We start from the raw sequence: 18,875 nt of genomic DNA on the forward strand, positions 1-18,875 counted from the left end.
AACCACCTGCAGCCGAATGTGAAAGGAGTCAAATAAAGGACTAAAAAACGCAAAAATAAAAATCGTAAACAAATGGCACCATTTTTAGAACGTACTCGAGCGCTGTCATACTGGACTGATAACGTTGCAGTTTTGCATCCTTATCGCATGAACACACAGTGCTACGGTGAACTCGCACGCACGAAAACGCTTGGATGGGTACATTGCATGACCATAACAATTTCATATTATGGCATGGAAAACTGACGAAACAATCGGTCCAATATTGCGGCGCCCGTGAGTCGAAAATAAAATCTTGATATATGTGTTGATATATGTGTGATATATGTGTAATTTCATATGGCAAATAAAAGCGGCATTCAAGTGAGGCGACGAGAGAAACGGCTTTTTTTTTTTCTTGCCGTAATTCGTGTGCGTGGAATAAACTATGTGTGGATTACTAAAGTGAATCATACGCCCCCCCCCCCCTTTTTTTTTTCTTCCTTTGGCGCCCGCGCTGTCTTCACCAGTTCTGTGAACAACCGTTTCTTGGTCTCCGCCCCTGGACACCATTTTAGATGTGGTTGACTAGCGGTGGGAAAGCAGCTGTCAGGCAATGGCGTAGCCATCATTTTTTTTTTAATTTCAAATTGGAGCCCGTGCATGAACAAAGAGCACAAAAGAATGCGGAGACCAAACAATTTTGTGTTCTGCTCTTCTGACTCGGTCTCATGAGATAGAAAGTCCAGGTGGCCGCTAACCTGACGTGCCCAACGCAGAGATCCTGTATGTGAAGTCACGTGGAAACTAAGCTATCCTGCTGCTAAATAACAGAGGTTTAACGCCATTTTTTTTGTTTGTAAGGCGCGCAACATATGTTTACTTCTTGCCGTAATAACAAGAAAATACTGTTATTTGTGGTAAGAACGTTGAACTCTTATTTTGTTGCGAACTCATCGACTGCAAGAAGTCTCGCTAGTCTCCACAGCGTTGCACTTGACATATGAAAATGAGAAATCTCCGACGAAAAATTTATTTAGAAAAAAAAACAACAAATGTTTCGCTGCCGCACCGGCTTCTTCAAGGGTGAGAAGGCCCGAGATGTGCGGCGTGATTTGTTTGTAGAGCCGCTGCGCCGTGCTCCCAACAGGCCTGCAGAATTTAGGCTCCTTGTTCCTCTTCTAAGCCCTACCACCACCACCACCACCACCACCACATGTCTGGTCTTTTCAAATGTACAGTTACATACGTTCCTTCCTCGAAGATAGGAATAGACATCAGGTCAGATTCGATTGATTTGTGGTGTTTAACGTCCCGAAACCACCATATGATTATGAGAGGCGGCGTAGTGGAGGGCTCCGGAAATTTCGACCACCTGGTGTTCTTTAACGTGCACCCAAATCTGAGCACACGGGACTACAGACATCAGGTCAGAGAAATTCGACATGCCAGGTAAGGGTACACCTCAAGGGGCTGTTCTATCTCTATTATTTAAGTTAAGGTGGGAAGTAGATACGCAGCGCAAGCCGTAGGAAAGTAAAAGCCGAATTCTCCTGTCTCTCATTTCCCATTAGCAGCCATTGGCATGTACATTGAGCACTATCTGACAGGAAAAAGGTTGCTACGTTATACTCGCTGGGCGTAACCTCCTTAGTTTTAGAAAGTTTTAGCGAGCGTTGGGCCGCAGTGCCATGAATACAGGGAGCTAGTATATACCATGAACTCGAAGTGGTTAAAGGTGGGAAGTAGACCCGAAGCGCAAGCCGTAAGAAAGTGTGCGTGTGCCACCTCTCGTTTAGTCCTTGGAATGTCCGCTGGATGGCGGTGCTTCTTTATGGGGAATATATGATGAAAAGATGCGAGATGGTGGTACTTGGAGTGTTGAATAGATGGACGAACGGACACACAGACATATGCATGGATGGACGCATGAACGGACGCAGGGGCGGATGCATGGACGAACGCAGGGACGGACGCACGCACGGACGGGCGGACGGACGCATGGATGGTCACACAGACGGACGCATGGACAGACGGAAGCAAGAACGAATGGACGGATGAATGCTTCGCCACACTGTCCATCATTCACTCCGTGGATATGCTGCCAATTTTTTCTTGTCAGATAGTGCTCAATGTACATGCCAATGGCTGCTAATGGGGATCGCAGCGTGCGCGTTAACTAAAAGCCGAAGAATGATCCTGTCTCTCATTCCCCATTAGCAGCCATTGGCATATACATTGAGCACTATATTTTATTGTTCAACAATGCACAGAAGTCTCTCACCGGCACCACCTTGGAGGTCAAAATGTTATACTTGTTACACACTACAACGGTTACGAGGGACAAACGTGTGCCGCTATAAGGAGCTTCGCCCCTGAAAGGCACAGCCGGGTACATCTTTCCATCCACCCATCCTTAAAGAACCCGGTCCGGCTTCGAAGCTTATTTTTTTTTCTGAAAAGTTTTTGTGGGAGTTTTATCACTACTCTAGTACTATCTCAACCAGGCAGACTTCGGCCGATTGTTCGCCTTTGAGAGAGAATCCCTACAATGGGTATCGTCAAGCCAGCTGGTCCCAACCTCGCTGGACGGCTTTTTTTTTTCTTCGAGATTTTCGCTCGAGCCGATTTAACGAGCAGTAACATTTTCTTCGGGGAAAAGGGGAGTAAAGACATGCTTATCGAGAACCGAAGATTTAGTCGTTGAAATCACGATAACCGGTGCCGTGTGTCATCTGCTCAAACGTATCAGTCAACGTACCTCTGCAGAGGGTCTTGAGGTTTGCTGCGTAGCATACTGTACTTTTGTCCGTGGACTTAGTTGGGCAGGGTGAATAAGTTCTTTTCGCTGGGGTGTTTTTGCCACTGATACCGCAGATTTCGGCACCTGAAGAACAATTAAGGGGTCTAAGCTTCATGAATTGTGAGTAAGCGCGAACAGACATGTAATCGGAAGAGGACTGACACGGGCGGATCGTGTCTGTTCTTTTTCTACGTCCTCGTCTGTTCGCGCTTATACTCACAATTCGTGGATGCAAACCGACTAGTCCACCGACGTGCTTCAGCAAGGCCCAAGCTCCTCCCCCCATTTTCGACGTCATCGATGTTTCACCTCACCGCCATAAAAAGACAACCTCGCGAGCTTTACTGGCAATCACGACTGGGCCTGTGCCGCTGTAGGGTGTCACGTTGTCTCCGATGCTGACGGACTGCTTGAACGTTCTACGATCGAGGGGGTGAGTTTCCATGGGATCTTGTGTTTGGACGTATCGTTTTAACGAAGAAGTTGGGTCAACTTGCTCGTGGCACTTGTAGTAATTATGATTTTAATGTTTGTGTTTCAAGGTTAGGTGAGCTTCCGCTGCCAAACGTCCCAAGGGGCAGTAGGCTGGTGATACTCAGGCCAGCTGATGCGTTTTAAAGTTCGACAGCGTTGAGGACTGAAGCGGAAGAGGCCCGCGAGGATATCTCGCAGTCGCATCTTGCGCTGTTAACATTATTATCTGTAGGCCTTAGGTTTTCGCATAAGCTGCGCAGGCTTTAAGGGTTTCTAGGGTATTGAAGCCGCGTGCGTTCGCATTCGTTGTTAATTTGAATAAAATTAACTCTCCAACCTCTTTTGATCAAGTTTTTTTATTTAAAATAAACGTGAAAACTGACCTGATGTTTCGGGACCGTCTTGGTCCCTTCTTCAGGGGTATCTGTTCGACAGGCTTCTCAGCTAGCAATATCCCCCGCAGGGGCGCCTGCGCAAGTAGGCGTTTGGTGTGTAGCGACACCACGGACCCGAGCTAACGGGGGAGTTTTGACTCCCTCCCACGCCTAGCCGTGCGTGGCTTTGCCGTGTCCGGGGAAAAGGGGATCCTGGGGGTTGAGCCGACGCTGGGTGATTGGACCGTTAAGGCCCCCCGGCAGAGGCAACACACCCCTTTGGCCCTGGCTTCACGTAGACGGCACCTCTGGGCTGACCCACCCAGGGGAAATCGGCAGTCGCCTTTTCCTATCTCTCTCTCTCCCTATATCTTCGTCTTTTGTTCTCACTTTACATCTTTCCTGTCTCCTCCTCACTTCATTTTACTTCCAATTTTTCCTGGCGGCAAGGGTTAACCTTGTGTGGCTATCCAAACTAGGGTAAACCATATTGGGTTATAGTAACTGCGTACTGCTGGCGTTGCGCAGACATGCCCACATGCTCTGCCACGTCCCCTTGTTGGACTCCATGGTGGGTGGTAGGCGCCGTTACCGAAAAATCCACATTTTCCCATGGGATCCTCGACCCCCTCTCTAACTGATCGTGCCTCGAAAAGGGTACGCACCGACGCAACTTTACTACTTTGGCCTAAAAACAGAGAAACTTTCCCAAAATACCATGTCCTTCACTGCGAACAATCATCTACAAAAGCTAGAGCAATCTCACCCTTCCTTGTAGCCAAGTGCTTGAGAGAGACCATTGGAACCGGTTATAAGGCCACGAAGATGGCAAGTGGTGATCTGCTTCTCGAATTAAAAGACAAAGAACAGTACAACAAACTCTCGCACCTTGTAGCCTTTGGTAACATCCCCGTCTCGGTGAGCGCACATCGTACCATGAATACAGTGAAGGGCGTGGTATCGGACGAATATTTGATGACGCTGAGTGAAGAAGAGCTGCTCGATGGATGGAAGGACCAAGGTGTGATACATGTCCAGCGCATCAAAATCAGACGTAACAACAATGAAATAGCAACAAAGCACTTGATACTCACCTTCAATTCAACCACTTTACCTGAAACTCTCGAAACTGGCTATGTAAAACTCCATGTCCGACCTTTCATTCCAAACCCGAGGCGTTGTTTCAAATGCCAGCGATTTGGTCATGCATCCCAGAGCTGCCGAGGGCAGCTGATCTGTGCTAAGTGTGGCACAACCGGCCACAGTGCTGATGAATGTAGACATGATGAGGTCCTCTGTGCAAACTGCGAAGGTAGTCACCCCGCATACTCCAGAGCGTGCCCAGCCTGGAAAAAAGAAAAAGAAATAATAGCTATCAAAGTAAAGGAAAATATCACATTCAGAGAAGCAAGACAACGGATGTCGTTAACATTGGCACTAAAAACACCTTTCGCCGAAGTGGTGCAACGAGGGGCGGCACCACAAAGGCCCTTGGCAGTTGCCCGGACCACGCCTAGCGTGCCGAGGCCAACGCCACAAGCCCCTACGGCGGGAGCAGCCAGTGCTGCCCTGCCCACACTCAGCCTGTCCACACCAGTGACCTCTACAAGCTCTGGCAGCAGCCAGGGCAATCACGAGGCCAAGGGGGCTTCATCAACCCCCAGCTCGGTGGGGACAAAGACTTCGTCGATCGCGGCGAAGTCTAAGCGACGCACAGATCGCTCTTTAGAGCGGGTGTCCAGTGCCTCGCAAGAGGCTATGGACACCAGTTCAAGCCAAACGGCGCAGGAAGCGCCGAAGGAGCGGCGAGCTTCGCTCGACCGCCCCAAAAAAGACAAAACGCCGATTACAGGGCCTGACAAAGGCCCTGTAAAATGAGTTAATCCCCATCTTCTTTGCACACAGCACTTTTTTCTTTTTTTTTTCCACAATGGACAAAATCATACAGTGGAACGTAAGGGGAATGCTTAGAAATTTAGATGACGTCCAACAGCTTCTGTGTAAGTTTAACGCGAAAGTGCTGTGTGTGCAAGAAACGCACGTAACTCCTAAGCACAAGGACTTTCTACGACAATATATTATTTTCCGAAAAGACCGGGAGGATCCTGTCGTACCATCTGGCGGTGTAGCCATTATAGTCGATCGTAAAATAGCATGCCAGCATTTGAAGCTCCAAACGGCCCTGGAAGCAGTGGCCATTCGAGCTGTACTTTTGAACAAACTCATTACCATATGTTCTGTGTACATACCACCGCATCAACAGCTACACAGACGTGATCTGGAATCATTAATAGATGAACTCCCAGAGCCATTTCTGGTTCTAGGTGATTTTAATGCACACAATATCCTGTGGGGCGATGCTCACTGTGATGCGCGAGGACGTCTCATTGAGCAGCTCCTTTTCTCTTCTAGTTTATGTCTTTTAAATATGAAGGAGCCTACATATTTTAGCCTTGCAAACAACACATACTCCTCCATAGATCTTAGCATTTCATCACCGTCCCTTTTACCTGTTTTTAAGTGGAACGTTCTTAAAAACCCTTATGGGAGTGATCACTTCCCAATCATCCTGAGTGCGCCGAACAAAGATCAACTACCCCCGCAGATTCCTCGATGGAAGATTGACTCAGCTGATTGGGAAGGGTATAGAACTCTTACACACATGACATGGACTGAGCTGTCTGCCCTGACCATAGATGACGCTGTCACGTATTTTACAGCTTTTATACTTGATGCCGCATCTAAATGTATTGCCAAAACGAGTGGCATGTGTTCTAAACGGCGAGTCCCATGGTGGAACGACGCATGCAGGAAAGCACGGACCACTCAGAACAAAGCATGGGCGTTGCTTCGCGATTCCCCTACAGCAGAAAACCTGGAAAATTTCAAGCGGGTCAAATCGCAGGCAAGGAGAACGCGTCGACAAGCTAGACGAGAGAGCTGGACAAAGTTTATATCGAGTATCAACTCGTACACAGACGAGGGAAAAGTGTGGAATAAAATAAAGAAAATTAACGGCCAACAAACGTATTCTCTTCCACTAGTTAATAGCCTCGGGGAAAGCTTGGAGGATCAAGCCAGCTTTCTTGGCACACATTTCCAACACATATCGAGCTCCTCACACTACTCCGAATCCTTCCAGAATTACAAGGCACGAATAGAAAAACAAAAGTTGGAAAGAAAATCCGCAAGAAATGAGGCATATAATGCACCATTCTGCTTAGCAGAACTGCGAACAGCACTCAGCTGCTGTAATACATCTACCCCAGGTTCTGACAACGTAATGTACGCGATGCTGAAGGAACTACCCTCCGAAACTAAAGAAACCATCCTCTCTCTTTATAATCGCATATGGTTTTCGGGTGTGATCCCCTCCTCCTGGAAGGAGGCTGTTATAATTCCAATTTTGAAGCAGGGAAAAGATCCCTCTACTGTATCAAGTTACAGACCTATAGCATTAACAAGCTGCCTCTGCAAGCTATTTGAAAAAATGATTAATTGCCGCTTACTCCACTACTTAGAAACAAACAAATTGCTCGACCCATACCAATGTGGGTTTCGAGAGGGTAGATCCACCACCGACCATCTGGTGCGTATCGAGGCACAGATCCGAGACGCTTTCGCCCACAAACAATACTTCCTCTCTGTGTTTCTCGATATCGAGAAGGCCTACGACACAACATGGCGTTTCGGCATATTAAGAGACTTGTCTCACCTGGGTGTGCGCGGTAGAATGCTTTCCATAATCGAGAGTTACTTGTCCAATCGGAAATTCCGTGTCCGTGTGGGCAGTATTCTCTCCCAAACATTTGTGCAAGAAACGGGAGTACCACAAGGTGGTGCACTTAGTTGTACACTTTTTATTATCAAAATGAATTCCTTGCACCTGTCCATCCCCCGCAACATGTTCTATTCCACATATGTCGATGACGTCCAGCTTGGCTTTAGGTCTTGCAATCTGGCAATGTGTGAGCGGCAGGTTCAGTTAGGTTTAAACAAGCTCTCAAAATGGGCAGAGGAAAACGGATTCCGACTGAACCCACAAAAAAGCACGTGTGTCCTGTTTTCCAGAAAGAGAGGCATGCACTCAGAACCCGACATTGAACTGAACGGTCAACGTCTGTCTGTTAATACGGAGCATAAATTCTTAGGATTAATCTTGGACAACAAGTTGACCTTCGTACCGCACATCAAGTATATAAAAACAAAATGTTTAAAAGCCATGAATGTTTTAAAAGTGTTGTCACGTACTAGGTGGGGTAGTGACAGGCAATGTCTCATGAACGTATATAGAAGCCTCATTCGCACCCGCTTAGATTATGGGGCCGTTGTTTATCAGTCTGCGACTCAAAGTGCTTTGAAGATGCTGGACCCCGTGCACCATTTGGGCATCCGCCTTTCTACGGGTGCTTTTCGCACCAGCCCCGTAGAAAGCCTTTATGTTGAGTCAAATGAGTGGTCGCTTCATCTGCAGAGAACTTACATGTCCTTTGTTTATTACCTTAAAGTGAAAGCAGACAAGAAGCACCCCTCATACTCTACTATTAATGATTTGTCGAGCTCAATTTTGTTTCAAAACAGGCCTTCGGTGAGGCAGCCCTTCTCTATTCGCCTGAAGAGTCTAGCTGAGGAAACTGGAATCTCACTAGAACACAGTTTAATGGCTCCTGTAGCATATCCGCCACCGTGGCAATGGCACACTATAGACTGCGATGTGTCTTTTCTAGAAGTTACAAAACATGCGCCTATATCCCATATCCGAACATACTTCCTGGAACTTCAACAGAAATACACACGTCCTGAGTTCTTTACAGATGCCTCCAAGTCTAACTCCTTTGTGTCCTACGCTGCTGTCGGTCCATCCTTTTCGGATGCTGGCCCTCTACATCCAGGCACAAGTATCTTCACAGCAGAAGCTTATGCGATACTTGTGGCGGCTAAACACATAGAGCAATTACAAATACAAAAAGCAGTAATTTATACAGACTCCCTCAGTGTAGTAACGGCTTTGCAGACTCTTAAAAAACACAAAAACCCAGTCCTTGTCTCACTTTACTCCATTTTATGCACACTCTACACACTCAAACAACATGTTGTAGTGTGCTGGGTGCCAGGGCACCGTGAGATTCAAGGCAACGTGAGGGCGGATCAGCTCGCTGCATCCGTCCACAAAAGCACTGTCCCTACACCCATATCAATCCCGGCCCTTGATCTTAAACCATCTCTCAAACGAAACCTCAGAGTATACTGGCAGAGCAAGTGGGATACACACACACAAAACAAACTACACGTTATTAAGCCACACCTTGGTCATTGGCTGCCCGTATCGAAATCGCGTTATACAGAGGTAATACTAACGAGACTCAGGATAGGACACACATACACGACACACACAGACCTTTTGTCCGGTGGCGATCCACCATTGTGTGACAGATGTGGTGAAGCATTGACAGTCTTTCACATTTTAATTGAGTGCAAACAATTGGACACTGTAAGAAAACAACACTTTCCATTACCCTACCGACAACATATACCTTTACACCCTGCAATGTTCGTCGGTAGGGAACCGCTTTTTAGTCACAAATCATTGTTAGCGTTTTTTAAAGAAATTCATAGTTTTCACATCATATACCCGGGCATCCCGTAGCATGACCTCTCCAGAGAGGTTTTTGCTGCGGCGGTTACACAAGAAAGCACTTGCCTCACGGCCCTTGGACGCAAGGGTATGAACGAGTGAGGCACTTGTGCTAATGCCATACATACCCACCATCGTATTTTATTATCACCAACTTTTGTCATCTATTCACACCGCACACACCTTTCACGACATGGTCATGATTTATATTACTTGTATGTTTTTACCCGCCTTACCGCGAGGAATTTTATGGCCCTTATACAGCCGCTTATCACAATCATTGTCCATGTTTTTAGTAAGATGAACGGGCGCTCTTTGGCCGTGAAATGGCCCTTGCGCCATAAAACATCAAACATCATCATCATCATCATCATCAGCTAGCAATATCGCACTACAAAATGTCTTTTTTACCGCCGTTCTTGTTGCTGTGATGTTTTTTTTTTTCACTGATTCCGCAAGCCGTGTTCGTATACACTCGGTAAGGTCCTAGATGAGCAGTTAATGTTTTCAGGTGTCATGTGGATATACCAGTATAAGAACTGTCCTTTTGTGTGGATACTTTCCGTGTCGATGACCCGGGTGGCGTCGAAGTTGGTGCGACGGTTCATCTTTTCGCTGTGTTCTGCGAGAGCAGCGTTATGGTGTTGCCGTATCTATATTCCGGAAAGTATTTGGTCTCTCCGTTGCAAGTGCCGCGCAATCATTGCATGAAACCTCGTAGGCCTGCCCGCGGAATCTTCCTTTTATTTTGGCAGCCGGCGTTTTGGTCGCGGCAAGAGTCGCCCAATTTTGATCATGCGGGTTTGTGTGTTCCCGGAATCGGCGAGCAACCGACCAGGGTGTTCCAGGCGGTGCACTAACCCGCGTCAACCATTGGGCACAATAAACTTCTAGTGTCGGTAGCGTTGCTTAAAAAATAGGTACTGTATAAAAAAAAAGAGGAAGTGGGGGTGGCCAGTATCCCTTCAGAATGTTAGCCAAATTTTTTGTCGCCAAGATTTTCAACCAAATTGAGAGATTAGGTCCTGAAATTGATGGGTACTACCTTTATTCCTGGCAGGAGCTATGCAGAAAAATGAACTTTATGCATGTTTCACAAACTGCCTCTACACGCGGCAGTTGGTGAACTAGAGAAGGATATGTTTGGTGGCGTAGCAAACTCCTGAAACGGGCAGGCCAACAATGCACAGCCGTCGCCCGCGTCTCGCGACCCGCTCAGCTCCCGGTACGGTTCTCAGTCACCTGTACAATGCGGGCCAACTGGGGTAAAGCATCAGCGCCTTTGTAGAAGGTACTAGTGCCCAGAAGAGTAGGAACAGACAGACAGACAATGAACTTTATGTGATCCTGAGGAGCTTTCGCGGGATCTCCTATCGGGGACCCGCGGAAGCCGCTAGCCGCGTCCAAGTCGGGGCTGGGACACCGTGGTGTTCCGCCCTTTCTTGGGCCCTCTGGATTGCCTGGATTCGTGACTGGAGCGATGGGCTCCGGAGTGCCTCTTCCCAGTCGGCTTCGCTGGATAGAGGGACGTTAGGTAACGCGGGGCATTGCCAAAGCCGCCTAATTTCTGCAGCCCCGGTAGCACGACGCAGTGCTTGCGGGGAATGGGAGGAAAGTAGATTGGATAGAATAGAAAAAAAAAACAGGTTAGGTGAGTAGCGGCGCAGACGGCAGCAAGGATATGGGTTGCAAGGGTACCAGTCTCAGCGGCATTCTTTGTGGAAGGGGAAGAGTGGGATAATAGGAGAGGTGGAGAAAAGGAAAATGACGAGAACGTGTGCATGCACCTCAGCGATTGTGACGTCATGGCTCGTGGGCCGCCGCGGCGGGCTGACAATGCACAGCTTACTGTTCAGGCATACGGGAAATCAACCCTGTCTGTTGGAACGGTCGCATATTCCGAGTGTTTTTCGAAGTTTCGTCGATGTTTCCAATTTTTGTTCAGTATCTCAACAGTTCGCCAGCGGGGACAATTCGCTCTGCTGTAGTTTGGGACAGCTCATCTTGGCATTGTGAAAGGTTACTTCCTCCTCCTTTCACAGTCTTCGCAGCCATTTTGGTGCTTCTCATAAAAAAGCAACATAAAGGGTCGAGCGAGTGCACGTTAAAGAACCCCAGGTGGTCGAAATTTCCGGAGCCCTCCACTACGGCGTCTCTCATAATCATGTGGTGGTTTTGGGACGTTAAACCCCACAAATCATAAAGGGTCGAGTGTACTGTGCGAAGCAGACTAAGGCATTTGGCGTCTGACCCGACGTGCGGCGCAAGATGACTCAGCACACATGGGGCGAACAAGTGATCAACCACAGGCTCCGCCCTCATACGGCGCTTCGGCTTGCACACTCGAAAGACTTTGTTTTAGGCTTATTAAGTGAATACAAACAACTTTGCCTAGGCACGCTTCGTTTTACAAGAGAATCATCAAAGCTTCGTCATCGCGAGCTACACGCTCATAGCCACAGCTCGTCGTCAGTCGCGACTCCGAAGCCCATCTAATCGAACGCCGGCCGTCGCCTATACGCCGTTCGCGATCACTCGCGAGCTCTTCATAGGGCGCTTGCTTTAGCCAACACGATTAAGCTTTGTACTCTTACGTGGTGGGTGCGCGATCAACTTTCTCGGTGTCATCGATGTGAAGAGCTGGGTTGCAAGCGGCCGACTTGCCGGGACGCCGGGTGTCGTGTTTACATGTGCATACTCGCTGTTGTAAAGGCTCTACGTACATTTTTCTTACTCTAGCAGTTTGAAAAGGGACGCTGTCTTGCGCAAATGGCACGCTTCACAAACATCGCTTTATTCAATCTGTAAATATTTCGAGTCAAATTTTATAAAATGCCGCCGCGAACGGCGATATCGGCATGTGCCTGCGAGGCTCGAGTAGCTTGACTTCGTCCCCAAAATTTGAAGACAAAAGATCCCTAGCACTACAATTTGTGGGCGCGCGCTTCACTCCGTTTGAGCAAGCGGTCTGGAGAGTGGGGCGGTAATGGTAGTGGTTGTAAGGAAGAGGAAAAATGCATCTTATTTCTGTCTGCCTTCAGGCGACACGGCGCAGTGCCTTATAGGGGCGGGGGAAGGATGGATAAAAAGAATAGAAGGAAAATAGATGAAGAAATAGACAGGCAAGCGACGGAAAAAAGGAGATGGGAAAGTGGGGATCCGGTCGAAGCAGTCCAAGGGCGGGGCACCACAATGCGAGAGCTGCACGGCGTCAGGAGACCGCGGAGGGCGAACCAGTCGGCGGGAGCTACGCTGGCGTCGGAGATCGCGAGGGCACGACCGTCCAGCTTGAAATTCTGCGAGCGAATCGAGAGTGGCGCGCAGAAAGGAGAGAGTGAACGGCGAAGCACCTACCTACTTTCTCCTACACTGCCTCCACACACGCGGGAGCTCCGCCGAGCTCCCGCGATGCGGACGCCCTCGCATACTCTTGCGTGTTCATCCTCTCAACCCACTCTCTGCTACTCCGCCCGCACCACCTGCTCCGGTTGCTAGGGGCGAGGATAAACGCGCGCACCCGCAGCTGTTGCTATGGGAGAGGAAGCGAGAGCGGAGAGATAACACTTGCCGGCGCTCGGATACCGCCGGACGCCTGGCATAGCCCGACTAAGAAATGCATTCGCATTAAAATATATATATATCTGCCCGGTTTCGGTGCACGCCGGACATGTGATGCGGCGGCCCGATATGACAAATCGTCACCATGCCGGCTGGCGCGTTGTACGTAGCATATGATGTAAAATTAAACCGTCTCTCCTGGCCCGATTTCGCTTTCCCGCAGCATTCATGCACTTAGAACACCCAAGTGAAACATGTAAATGGGAGACATTTCGATTGTTCAGTATGATATTTTGACTGTTTTTCTTGGAGAACTAAACGACGAGATTGCGGCCGCACATGGACCAACGTATGTAAAAGACACCATGCTTACTTTGAAAGCAGATGGGCAGAAGATGTGAGCTGTTTAAAAGAAAAAAATTAAGCCGACAATCATTTTATTTTACCCATGACTTCATGTAGCTCCTTCATTTCTCAATAAATATATGGCAGTATTTCTTTATACCCTGCACTGGAGCTCAATACTGGGTCATGTTTCTCTCGCCATGTTCTTCTATCAATTTCTGCTAAAGAATCATTTCTCCGTTCAACATTTGTTTGGGCAATACCATTTGTAGTGTTTGCTATTTTTTTTACTTATATCTAAGATCTCGGTGCACTTGCAGTGCAAGTAGGGGCTTGCAAATGTAATGCGATTACATCATTTGTAATGGGATAACAAATGATGCTAGAAGCTTTAAAGTGGGGTTGCTGTAGCCCCTGCTACCACTCAAAAATAGGCCGCTACCACTCAAAAAGCTCAATAAAGGCAGTGGCAGATCCAGAAATAGGGCAGCAGGGGCGATCACCCCCATCTCCTAAATTTGTGTCAGCTGCTCCGCCCCTCACTTTAGTGCTTGTAGGCCACCACCGATCGCCAATTAGGACTAATGAGTGAAACCACTGCAAGCACACATTAACAGTACTTTTGCTACGAAAGGCATTTTCTGCTAGTAAAAACAAGTCATGACCATGTCATGCTCTATAGTATTACTTCAGGCAACCCCCCCTCCCCCAACTGAGCGGCTCAATCCGCCCCTGAATAAAGCCAGTGACTGATATTTTTGTGCGAAGACTGATCATGTCGGCAGTCGTGGGACGGACGTTGTAGAAAGTTTCGATGTTTTGTGTATTTTCAGTCAAGATGAGACTCTGACAAAGACACTTTGAGAGCCCTCATATCCTGCACACTGTCCGTGAAGGAAAGGCGCAAGTGAGTAACTGAAAGCAATTTCTATTATTAATACTAAGCTAATCGAAGAACTCTCAAGAGGTTCCAATCTGTGTAGAAGATAGACGTAGCTGAATCAGCATTCTTCTGTTATGTCCCAGTGCAGCTTGACAAATGGTGCAACTTTCTCTTTTTTTCATCTGAAGTAATTGTGTGTCCTTTAAGTAGTGTTAACCATAATGCCTGACCTATGGATAGTTTCTGATGTCCACACTACAGTTTACAGGGTGTTTCAGCTAACTTGTGCCGAGCATACTTGTTATTTAGCGAGTTCTGAATAAAAAAGCTGGAAAAAAGTACCAGGGCAGCTATATGAGTATACATAAAATAATCCCACATTGCTGAAGAAATTTTGCTTCTTGCCCATGCAATATTTTTGTTAATTACTGTTTGAAAGGCTAATTAAGCACCTTTGTTAATTACCAAGATTGTTGTATTGGAAGTTAACTTAGCACATAGGGAGTATTCTGACAATTCAAGACAGGTGCTACAGCTTCTACATTGAATATTTTTCAGAAGACTAAATGGTTAAAGTTCATTCAGAAGTATTGTTAATTATCCAGCTTGGCAGATTGGAAAACTATTGCTACATGCTACGCACAGCTCAGAACTACATTCTGCCAATTATACGCACATAGCACATGTTTGTTTTTGTCATCCTTAGCAAACGTTGCCTAGGACACCCCGTGCTAGTTACATAACTAGAACTATGCATGCAAAGTTGCTGTTTGCGAGTACTGCAGCTGACGTAACCACTGTGACTCCCTCCTATTCAGGGCAATTAAGTTGAGTCCTGGAGCAGCCAAGTCTTGTGTGGCAAAAAAAAAAAAAAAAACACAACAGGTTGTGCAAGGAAGGTAACAACAGTCACAAAGTGCAGGGGTGTCACAAGAAGACACGGGACGTATGTACCACAGGATACCTTATTTTTAATACAACGCTGTGCGGCACAGATCTGTTGCTGTTTTTCTGCAGACTGTGGGTGCTGAATTTCAGCGTGGCTTTATCATGTGGTGGTAATGCATTATAACATTACTGGAAAAAGAAAAAAAATAAACAGGGGCCTGCCTTATAGATTTAGGGAAGCCATGTTGAGAGCCATGTTGTTTTGCCGAAAGAGGTTTTTCACGTCAGTTCATTGTTGTTCTGCTTGAAAGCTACGACACCTCCTGGAGGTGAGGGTAAGGCAGGCTTGCTCTTTTTTTGCATTGGCCAAATTCTGCATCATCTTAAATGGTGGAGGGAAGGCAGAACAACACGGTCTTGCAAGAAGCCTCTCCTGTTTTGTTTTTTTCTTCTCATGGTTCACTTAACAAATTCAGTGGTGCCATTCATTTACAGTGGCCGAAACTGGTCTTTTCTATTTCTCGTAAGTGCTTGCTGCAATAAGTCTGCGATGTGGGGGGGGGGGGGGGGTGACGTGGTGCGCTTTCGCACTAGCGTCATGGTGTAGATAAAATCTAGATATATTGAAATGACTGACCTACGCTTCCATCTGGATTTTCGTAGATTCCATCCACTTTTACCCTTCCGAAAACTCGGTGATGCCTGGCTACATCAAGGACAACCCTGAATTCACCAAGTACTGGTTACAGCGCTACAGGCTGTTCTCCCGCTTTGACCAAGGCATAAAGATGGATGAAGGTAAGCCTTTGAATATTGCTGTCTGTTTTGACCCTTGTTAAAATGCGACTGGGTGTCTGTCTGATCAGCAGCAACTTAACCAGCGGGGTGCGTCTTGAGAGTAGATACGGTCACATCTTACGCAATTAAGCTTCACCATCAGAGTGGCTTAACAAAATAGGTAGTCCATTGTACAGAAGACGCGTGCACACACACACACACAGTGCATGTGTTTCAGCTGACGGGGGCCAAATTACAGTACTTCTCTTCGAAAGTGAAACTAGATACAAAGGTGTGGCAAGCGCAATATTGGTAGTGGTAGGCTTGCTCATGCTGATATCTTTTTTTTATTAGTTTTTGTAAATACTTTCATATAATGCCACAACACCATAAAAACAGCAATGCTAATGACATGTGAACAAACTGAAACATTTGCAAGCAACAAAAAGGTTAGCAAAAGACTGTTAACCATAACAAACAAAATAGAAGGCCACAACACTGTAAAAACATACATTTAACCACCCATAAATCAATGTGACAGAACAAAAGGTTGACAGGGACAAAATAAAAGGCTGCTAACTAGAACAAAATAGAAGGCCACGATTTAAGATCCAATGCAAACTGAACCGCCTCATCATCAGCATTTACTTCTTGGATCTGCCTTAATTTATTTTCCTTGAACTTTAGGTAACATCAGTGACGACTCTTTTTGCTCTTCATTACTTAGGCAATAATCTTGTGCTGACTAAATTTGTGTTCTTCTTTTCACCCAGAGTCCTGGTTTTCTGTGACGCCAGAGAACATCGCCAAGCACATAGCGGATCGCTGCAAGGCCAACGTTGTGATCGACGGGTTTTGTGGCGCTGGTGGCAACACCATCCAGTTTGCCAGAGTGTGCAGCCGTGGTGAGTCGAGTGTTGCTATTGTCGAGCCTTTCTACAGTATATTGCAAGAAAGTTCGCGTCGTAATGTGTACTTTTTAAGCAAAGCTACCAAGTGGCAGGCTTATGGGGCGTAAGCATCGTTTGCAAACAATCCAGCTCCAGGGGGTGTACAGAGATGAGTGCTCTCATCAAAGGTGTGGTGGTCACATATGCTGTTTTTCAATTATCAATGCTTTCTTGATTGCTTGTTGGCATTCTGCCGTTTCCGATGTGTTAATCTCACCTTTAATCAAGAACACTTGTCATTTCACGTTGCAACATTTCATTGTTTGTCACAATCAATGATAGTGACCACCCAGCTCCAGAGGTACACGAATAGCACAGTGGTACAATAGCGATAGTCACAAAACAGCACGAAGTGCTTTGATACTTGTGTCGTTTGCTTTTGACTGTGGTAAAGCAGGCATCGGCTCCGTTTTCAGTAGGCCTCCAGCGGTGCCGTAATGCATGCGTTCGCAACAGCCAGCGTTGTCATGCCTTGTTGATTTGTTTGCGTGTATCCCAGAAAGAAATACATGAGTTATTTCTATGGAAATGAATGTTACGTGCATGTATCATGGTCTGAAAGATTTCCCTAGTTTTTGGTGGTACGATATTTCAGTGGATATATTTGCGCTTACCCTTGAGGTTCAAGTGTAGTGAAACTCGTAATTATGCAGAGTAACTGGAATTGTACAGAATTGTATTGAGTAGATTCTGCTGTATTCATTTGCGGTTAATCTTATGATGGCAGTGGCTCATTGCAGCGTCACTATCGATCCACCTTGCGTCTTCTCTCGCAGTCATAGCCGTGGACATCAACCCAGCTAGGGTGGAGCTGGCACGACACAATGCGGCCATCTACGGTGTGGCGGACAAGATCAAGTTCATCGTTGGCGACTTCCTGGAGGTAGCTCCACGACTGCATGGCGACGTGGTCTTCCTGAGTCTGCCCTGGGGAGGGCCCTCGTACCAGCAGAAGTGGTCTTTTGACCTCAGAGATATGGAGCCCAACTTATATCCTTTTCGCTACTGTTCTTTAAAAGAAACCCAAAACTGCTTTGACAATATTTTGTGAACCCATTTAACTAGTGGTGCAGGTCCTTTAGATCATTACAGGAACACTATAGAGACAAACGAGTTTTCTTATATTAATAAATTGCTCTTTCAGGATTCCAATGACACCACTCTTGGAGGGAGAAAATGCGCTAAAGGGAAATGCAGTTGGTGACACTATCTTAAGTATCCCTCTCTAGTCACTTGTGATTTCACAGGTTTTGATGGCACCTTTCAGGGCTTGCATAGTTCCCGGTCAACAAAAATGATATACACAGTTTTCTGGGGCAACCAGAGCTCACCATACCAAGTTTTAGGAAATCTTGTTTAGCCACCTTGGTTAAATTGAGACCCTTGACGTCACCATTGGCATTTACGACGAAAAATTTGAAAGCTAAACTTTTGACGTTGAATTTCTCATCTGTCAATCAAGATATGCAATCAGCAACACTGGAGCTATATACTACTAGTATAATTTATTACTTCAAGCTATTTTTTCACTTTAGTGCCCCTTTAAAGCCAATTTCCGGAGATGTCGATCGAGGTAATGGCAATTCTATAGTATTCCCAAAACTTTTCAGTCCCCTGTCTGAGCAGAGATGCTTTGCAAATTCAAAAATATAATTTAAATTAGCAACAAAGCACAAAAACAGCACTGAAAGGTAACCGAGGTGGATACTCTTTTGTTTATTGTATTTGAGTGCACAAGGCAACTGTGACATCAAGAAGTTTAACAGCCATTGGGGAGCAGGCTCCGCCAATTAGTGGCCTTCGAACCGCGCCTTTGTTTGTCAGATGGTGACTGTCATGTTGTCGACGGATTCAAGTGCGGCGCATGCGACTGTGGTGTGCTGGTTCTGTTCGGCTATATGCTTCTGTCCTTGACTACCATTACACGTTCCAGACATTCGCTCTGAGCAAAAAGATCACGGACAACATCGCAATGTTGCTCCCTAGGAACGCTGATGTTGATCAGGTAGGTGGCAATATGGAGAAGTTTCATTATTATATACTGTATTAGCAGACATTGTACTTATAAATGATTTATTTGTACAATCTAACTGTATTCACTGCTTTTTGTTCATTTAGATATTTTTTTGTTTAATAGTAACCCATTCTCCTCTGCAATGCCATTTGGCCCCGAGGGTAAAATAAATAAATCATACAGATAACGTGGACA

General features: G+C 46.5%; 1 protein-coding gene across 1 annotated transcript in view; it reads left to right on the top strand.

The window, feature by feature from the left end:
• The window catches only part of LOC119165620 (trimethylguanosine synthase), a 31,584-nt gene that overhangs the window by 10,197 nt on the left and 2,512 nt on the right, over window positions 1-18,875 (top strand). The window contains exons 2-6 of the mRNA XM_037417734.2: window positions 14,002-14,075; window positions 15,603-15,737; window positions 16,490-16,621; window positions 17,443-17,656; window positions 18,593-18,671. Of these exons, the coding sequence (XP_037273631.2) occupies window positions 15,638-15,737; window positions 16,490-16,621; window positions 17,443-17,656; window positions 18,593-18,671 (525 nt within the window). The 5' untranslated portion in view covers window positions 14,002-14,075; window positions 15,603-15,637. The remainder of the gene's footprint in view (window positions 1-14,001; window positions 14,076-15,602; window positions 15,738-16,489; window positions 16,622-17,442; window positions 17,657-18,592; window positions 18,672-18,875) is intronic.

This window comes from Rhipicephalus microplus, chromosome 9 (genome assembly GCF_043290135.1).
Source record: "Rhipicephalus microplus isolate Deutch F79 chromosome 9, USDA_Rmic, whole genome shotgun sequence".
NCBI lineage: Eukaryota > Metazoa > Arthropoda > Arachnida > Ixodida > Ixodidae > Rhipicephalus > Rhipicephalus microplus.